This window comes from Sinocyclocheilus grahami, unplaced genomic scaffold (assembly GCF_001515645.1).
Source record: "Sinocyclocheilus grahami isolate Dianchi unplaced genomic scaffold, SAMN03320097.WGS_v1.1 scaffold252.1, whole genome shotgun sequence".
NCBI classification, from domain to species: Eukaryota; Metazoa; Chordata; class Actinopteri; order Cypriniformes; family Cyprinidae; genus Sinocyclocheilus; species Sinocyclocheilus grahami.
The window spans coordinates 1023963-1031968 of NW_015505431.1; the positions used below are offsets into that span (position 1 = coordinate 1023963).

The window sequence follows — 8006 nt, forward strand, 5'->3', positions numbered from 1 at the left end:
AAATATTGTCCTATCCTAACAAACCATACATCAATGGAAAGCTTATCTATTCAGCTTTCAGATAATGTATAAATCTCTGGTTTTGTGGTCCAGGGTCACATTTGAAGCTCTCATGTGTCTCTCTCGATCTCACAGCCTAAGTTATCAGAGCCAGCCATCGCCACAAATCACAACAAGCAAGCGCTTCTGTCCTTCTGGTATAACGTCTGCGTGGACTGCAGCGAGAACGTGCGTCTCATCATCCAAAACCCTGTCGTCACTAAAAACATCGCCTTCAACTACATCCTGGCCGATCACGACGATCAGGAGGTGGTGCTGTTCAATCGCGGGATGCTTCCGGCATACTACGCCATCCTGCGCATGTGCTGCGAGCAGTCGCCCGCCTTCACCCGCCAGCTGGCGTCTCACCAGAACATACAGTGGGCCTTCAAAAACCTCACGCCCCACGCCAGCCAGTACCCAGGGGTGAGTACAGTGCCTACAGTCCTTCACTTTAGCAGTTTCTGAACCGGTTACCAAAGTTATTACAAGACATATGAGCAAACATGTTTTTTTCTTTAATTTATGGCATAGTTTATCAGTAACTATGGCACTGTAAAAAAAAAAAAAAAAAGCTTTATTTTAGGGAATGTTTTTTAGAAAATTAGGGCCCTGAAAAAAAAAAAAAAAAAGCTTTATTTTAGGGAATGTTTTTTAGAAAATTAGGGCCCTGAAAAAAAAAAAAAAAAAGCTTTAATTTATGGCATAGTTTATCAGTAACTTTGGCACCGTTCAAAAGTTTGGGGTTAGTATGTTGTTGTTTTACGTTTTTGACAGTCTCTTCTGCTCGACAAGGCTGCATTTATTTGATAAAAAATACAGCAAAAAAAACTTTCATGTTGTGAAATATGAAATAACTCTTTTCTATTTTAATATAATTTAAAATGTTATTTATTTCTGTGATGCGATCCTTCAGAAATCATTCTAATATGCTGATTTGTGCTCAAGAAACATTTCTTATTAATAATAACTGTTGAAAACAGTTGTGCTGCATAATAGTTTGTAAAAACAGTTTTCTTTTTTCTGGATTTTTTTCTCTTTTTATTATTAATAGAAAGCTCAAAAGAACGGCATTTATTTTAAATAGGAATCTTTTTTTAGCATAATAAATGTCTTTAGTGTCCCTTTTAAATAATTGAATTTGTCCTTGGGGAATCATTCTTTTTTTATTACACATTTACTTACTTTTTTATTTTATATATTGGTTTAAATATTTGTTTTATATTTTAAATAGTTTAAATAATGTTTATTGCTATAAAAATTCAATCAAATCAGTGTTTATAAATGCTCAAATTTTGTCCCAACTTTTAATAACAGGTTTGCAAAAATTGTAAATCTCAAATAAAATAAAGCACTGCGTATAATAATACTAAATTTAGTTTGACCTGTAAAATGTATAAACAACATTTTCCGAGAGTTCACTGATCATTTTTTGTTTGTCTTCAGAGTTTTAAGCTTCGAGTGCCTCCTGTTTCTCACTGTGTTTCTGTCTGAAGGAATATGAATGTTTTAAGCCTCAACTATTCAGTTTAATTCAGTTCAAGTCAATAACACTGTGTTGTTTTTCTTTCTCTGCAGGCGGTGGAGGAGTTGTTTAACCTGATGCAGTTGTTTGTGGCTCAGAGGCCTGATATGAAAGAAGAAGAGCTGGAGGACGTGAAGCAGTTCAAGAAGACCACCATCAGCTGTTACCTGCGCTGTCTGGATGGGCGCTCCTGCTGGACCACTCTCATCAGGTACACACACACTCCATTAAGTCTGGTTGAGTATTTTACAAGATTGAGCCGTTTTCATTCATACTAATCTCTTTGTGTACTCTCAGTGCCTTCCGTATACTGCTGGAGAACGATGAGGACAGACTGCTGGTGGTGTTCAACAGAGGACTCATCCTCATGACTGAGGTATTCATACTCTCACTCACTCTTTTCATTCATCTTCATATTTTAATGGACTGTTGTATAGAATTAAACATTTCTCTGACTGCAGTCCTTCAACACCCTGCACATGATGTACCATGAGGCCACTGCGTGTCACGTGACTGGTGATCTGGTGGAGCTGCTGTCTATTTTCCTGTCTGTTTTAAAGGCAATGCGGCCCTACTTACAGCGCAAAGGTAGTGCATAACCCATAATACACCACACACTTTACTGATGTTTATGATTACCCATAATGCATATTAAACAAATAACTCCAGGGTTCTTCATTACTTATGGACCATAGCATGCTATATAGAATCTCTGTTATCCATAATGCACCATACACAATACAAAATTACTCAGTTACCCGTAATACACCTACACTTGCAATACAAGTACTCATTATGCATAATGCACCCTACCATGCAATGCAAAACTACTTGTTACCCATAATGCACCTTAATGTGCATTACAAAAGTACTCATTACCATTAAAGGGTTAGTTTACCCAAAGATTAAAATTACCCCATGATTTACTCGCCCTTAAGGCATCCTAGGTGTACTTTCTTCTTTCAGACAAATTCAATTGGAGTTGTATAAAAAAATGTCCTGGCTCTTCCAAGCCTTGTTCAACAGTCCAAAAGAAGTCTAATAAAGCGCATCCATAGAAAGTGCTTCACATGGCTCTGGGGAGTGAATAAAGGCAAAATCGTTTTTGTAAGAAAATATCCATATTTAAAATTTTATGAACCGTAATCTCTAGCTTCTGCTAACTGTTGTACGCGTAAGCCGTTCCGGGTGGATGACGTTGGTGTAGCATGCAGTACAAAAGAAAGTACTCATTACCCATAATTCACCTGAAAAATCAATACTAAAGTTCCCAATATCCCATAATGCACCTTATGAATTACAAACGTACTTATTTACCATAATAGATCTAAATGTGGAACACAAGTACTTCATTATCATTATTTAATATATCATGCAATGCAAAACTATTCAATTACCCATAATGCACCTTAACCCTTAAATGCATACCTCGGGTCTTTAGCAACCCGGGACATCATTCACTACCCTCTCCCTCCTTCATTTTTTAAAGTTCGACATCAACTTTCTTAGTATTCTTCAATCTATCCATTATAAACAATAAAACAAAAAAAATAATAAAATATAAAAGAGTGCCTGTTTTCTGATTAATTTTGTGTAAAAAAGTGTATAGGGTCACTAGAGACCCGAGGTATGTAAATGTGCAAGTATATTTTTCCTGCACAACTTTATTTACATATCTGATGACTCAATATGTGCAATGTATCTTTATTCCTCGAGGTGGCACTGTTTGATACACAATGATGAGGTGATGTTTCACTCATAATTACCGCAGGCATAAAACAAAAGAATATCATCAGCAAAAATGTAACCGGTTTGAATGGCTTTACTGGAGCGCAATTACTGTACGAAATGAAATATATATGTCACTGTGATGTGGTGAATAAACTGCCAGTGATCAAAATATTTAATATGAAGTCATTGAAAACGATAGTTTTGAGAATATGTTTGAGATCGCGAATTTGAGCCAGATGCTGAATGTACTGTGGAAGTGCTCTCTGACGATGACAGCGATGGTAAAATCATCTGTTCACATTGAACCCTTTTAAGTTTCAAAAGGTAACGAAATATGCTTTATTTTATTCTTCTGTAATTGTTCTTAAAATATCAAGAGAGTTTTTTGCTATTGCAGCAGTTACAGATCCAACCGTGCGAGATATAGGTCCGGGTCGCTAAAAACCTGAATATGTAATAATGATTGGCGAAACATTCATGCATTTAAGGGTTAACAAGGATTGCAAAAGTACTCATTACCCATAATGCACCTAAAGAAGCAATGAAAAAGTACTCATTACCCATAATGCACCTAAAGAAGCAATGCAAAAGTACTCATTACCCACAATGCACCTTAACAAGCATTGCAAAAGTACTCATTACCCATAATGCACCTTAAAAAGGAATGCAAAAGTACTCATTACCCATAATGCACCTTAACAAGCATTGCAAAAGTACTCATTACACACAATGCACCTTAAGCAGTGCAAAAGTACTCATTACCCATAATGCACCTTAACAAGCATTGCAAAAGTACTCATTAAGTAAAATACTAAAAAAAGCACATGCTGCACACTCAAAAATCACAAGCGAGACGAAAGCAATGCAGGCAATTTACTGAAAAAAACAAGGCAACAAGGCAAACATTTCAGTCACATGTTGACCATTTTCAATGGCAAGCTAACAATGCTGGAACAGAAGCCATCTTGATGCAATGCAGAAGTACTCATTACCCATAATACACCTTAATGTTCAGTACAAAAATACTCATTACCATACCGTTCCTAAAGAGTTAGTACTGAAGTACCTCATTTTCCATAATGCACTTGTATGTGCATTGTAATCTCAATCACTGCTGATTTGTGTCCATCTGTAGATGTGAAGCAGGCGTTGATCCAGTGGCAGGAGAGGATTGATTTCGCTCATAAGCTGCTGACGCTGCTGAACTCTTACAGCCCACCAGAGCTGCGTAACGCCTGTCTGGGTGAGTCGCCACATCCACCAAACAAACACACCACTCTTCAAATGAACCGAAACAGCAGATGAATGTGATCTGAATGTGCATGTTTATTCTCAGATGTGCTGAAGGAGCTGGTGCTCTTGAGTCCTCATGACTTTCTGCACACGCTCGTGCCCTTCCTGCAGCACAACCACTGCACCTACCACCACAGCAACATCCCCAGTGAGTCCCGCCGAAAGAGCATACTTGCAGCACTGATCATCATCATCATGATCACCGTGATCTGTAACAATGTCTGTGTGTGTTTGCAGTGTCGTTTGGCCCGTACCTGCCCTGTAGAGAGAATATCAAGCTGATGGGCGGAAAGAACAACATTCGTCCTCCCAGACCGGAGCTCAACATGTGCCTGCTGCCCTCGATGGTGGAGACCAGTAAGGTGTGTATGAGACCGATGCATGATTCCTGTCGCACGCTGAGCTTAAGTTATTCATCGAGTGCGTTTTGTGTTTCCTGTAGGGTAAGGATGATGTGTATGACAGGATGTTGTTGGACTACTTCCTGTCGTATCATCAGTTCATTCACCTGCTCTGTCGAGTCGCCATCAACTGTGAGAAGTTCACCGAGACTCTGGTGAAACTCAGTAAGGATGCTTCACTCTCTAAAGCTCATATTGACTCTCTGTGTGTGTGTGTGTGTGTGTGTGCTAATGGTGTTTATTCACCTGTGTGCAGGTGTGTTGATAGCATATGAAGGACTTCCTTTACACCTGGCTCTCTTTCCAAAACTATGGACAGAACTCGCTCAGTCTCAGGTAAAATCTTCTCAGTCATCTCTCACACACACACACACATGATGAAGCAGTAAGTCAGAGGTCATGCTTTACCACAAGTTAAGCTTGATGAGACGTGGCATGCCTAAAACTGCGGTAAAATCACTGTCATGCATAGTTTTAAAGTATTTAAAATGTAATTGATTGAATAACTAATTAATTAATTCAGTATTTAAACTGCTCTCATAACTGTCTTTACATTACAGTACAATTTTTAATTACAAATCTCTGTATCTCAGATAGATGCCTAATATAGCAGACAGTAGAGGTGGCGTTTAAGCAGCAGATATTTCAGAGACATGACTATAAAAACAAAGCCGTGTCATCCAATCAGAAGTGAGAGTCAGATGTGTGTGTGTTTTCTGGTCTCTGTCAGTGTGCGATGGCTCAGTCGTGTGTGAAGCTGTTGTGTGAGGATCCAGCATTTGGAGAATACATGAAATGCATCCTGATGGACGAGAGAAACTTCCTCAACAACAACATCGCCTACTCCTATCTCACCTGCTTCTTACATAAAGTAAATACTCATCTACTTCTCAAGCAGATTTACTGTAATCATGGGTAAATCTTGTCTAGTTCTGAAGTAACTACACGACTCTCTTGCACTTTGAAACTTGATTTGTTTGTGTGTTTAGGTGCAGGTGCAGGTGTTATCAGGCCAGAGCTGCTCGAATCTCGTCAATGTGTTGGTGACCAACCTACTGAACGAGTACCACAGCCTGCAGCCTGAGCTGACCAATCAGAGAGCAGAGATGAGCAAGACCAGCAGCCTCCTGAACGCAGTCAGTACAGCTCCTCCTCACGTCTCACCCAGCGCTCCAGCGCTCTTTATTCATCCGTCTCGCTCTCTCTCTCTCTTTCTCTGTTGAAGGATCTGCGTGCGCTGCTGCTGGTGCTGTCGGTTTATGCCCCTCAGCAGCTGGACCCTGCTTTAGGCCCGGCTCTACAGGAGCTGCTGTCCAAATGCAGACTGTGTCTGCAGCACCACGCCACATTAGAGATGGAGGCCAAGGAACGCAAAGTCAGAGGTGTTAATACAAGCTCAAATACACTTAGATCACTGCCATGCATGGCTTTGAATTATTAAAAAATATATTATATTATTAATTAATAATGTAATTAATTAATATAATTAATTAATAATAATGATAATAATATTAATGCAATTTAAGTTATTTTAATTTATTTATTTAAAAAAAAAATGGTAGCAACAGCTATGAGTACAAAAAGGGAGAAGGTATTTCTTGTACCTCATGGCTTTGAATTATTTTATTTAAAGTAATAATAATGTATTATTATTATTATGCAATTGATTTATAAAATGGTAGTAACAGCTAGGGGTACAAAAAGGATTTCTTAAACATCTTCCAAATTACCAAAAGTACATTTTAAACAAATAATGTAAATAATATTGATACTTGTATTTATAAAGCGCTTTTCAGGGTACTCAAAAACACTTTAATTAAAAATATAAAATATAAAAATTCATTACATATTTTAAAATAAATGATTTAAAAATAAATAAAAGTAATTATTGTATTTATTTATTAATGAAAAAAAATGATAGTAACAGATAGGGGTACACCATTTTTTTGTACACCATGACTTTGAATTATATTAAATATCATATCATATATATAATTTGAATTATTTAAAATATATTAGTGTTTTCAAACGATTAATCGCAATTAATCGCATCCATAATAAGTTATTGTTTACATAATATATGTGTGTGTACTGTGTATATTTATTATGTATATATAAATACACACACACACACGGTATATATTTCAAAAATATTTACATGTATATACAGTATATTCATATAATTTATATTATATGTAAATATATTCAAAATATAAACAACTTATTTTTCTTATATATACATGCATGTGTGTGTATTTATATATGCATAATAAATATACACAGTACACCAATCTACTTCAACATATGCTGATAATGGTATATAGCTAACTGTTCATTTATTCCCTTAATATTTCTCTTGTGGCCCGTACATAGTGAAAAAAAAATGTTAAGAGACGTATTTCGTGTTAAACAGGTTGTTTTTGAAAGTCGGTGCTTGAAATAAAAGCTTTTTATTTCATTTATTTTTATTGATGACTACAGTGTTAATATTTTAATTAGGACTATAATTCATTGTATAATAGACCTTTTTTAAAAGACCTTATTTATAATATTTTAACTGAGTTAATAGCTTAATCTTTTGTTATACTCTCAGCGGGTCAGTTGTGTGGTAATTATTGCAAGGCAAATTAATTTTAATTTAATAAAAGTAACTTCATAATACTAATAGGCCTAATAAGAATGTAACATGCCTACATTAATTGGAAATGCCAAATCCTCTTAATATTGCCAAACATTGATGTTTTTGACGATATCTCTGGCTGTCGTCGATACAAGATCATCGTCTTTCGACGCACCGAAGCAAGGGGAGGTTATCGCGGGGCAGACAGCATGTTGTCTGTTGCGTCGTTTGGACTGCCTTGTGCAGCGGCACTGAGAACATTACTCACACACTTTAAGCTCTTTTATTTTCCAAATGTAATAGGATTAGCGCAACAAATCATTCGGTTTGTAATGCGTACCGAACCGAAAGCCTCTTACCGAGCGGTTCAATACGAATACGTGCATCTATATATATA

The 8006-nt window shown here is 36.8% G+C and overlaps 1 protein-coding gene across 1 annotated transcript in view; it reads left to right on the plus strand.

Moving 5' to 3' along the window:
* Positions 1 to 8006, plus strand: part of LOC107598539 (ubiquitin carboxyl-terminal hydrolase 34-like) — a 61011-nt gene that overhangs the window by 50680 nt on the left and 2325 nt on the right. Inside the window, exons 75-86 of the mRNA XM_016289911.1 lie at positions 136 to 465; positions 1618 to 1775; positions 1862 to 1940; positions 2026 to 2152; positions 4431 to 4538; positions 4632 to 4736; positions 4826 to 4950; positions 5031 to 5154; positions 5246 to 5325; positions 5720 to 5860; positions 5979 to 6125; positions 6215 to 6371. Coding sequence (XP_016145397.1) covers positions 136 to 465; positions 1618 to 1775; positions 1862 to 1940; positions 2026 to 2152; positions 4431 to 4538; positions 4632 to 4736; positions 4826 to 4950; positions 5031 to 5154; positions 5246 to 5325; positions 5720 to 5860; positions 5979 to 6125; positions 6215 to 6371 — 1681 coding nt within the window. The remainder of the gene's footprint in view (positions 1 to 135; positions 466 to 1617; positions 1776 to 1861; positions 1941 to 2025; positions 2153 to 4430; positions 4539 to 4631; positions 4737 to 4825; positions 4951 to 5030; positions 5155 to 5245; positions 5326 to 5719; positions 5861 to 5978; positions 6126 to 6214; positions 6372 to 8006) is intronic.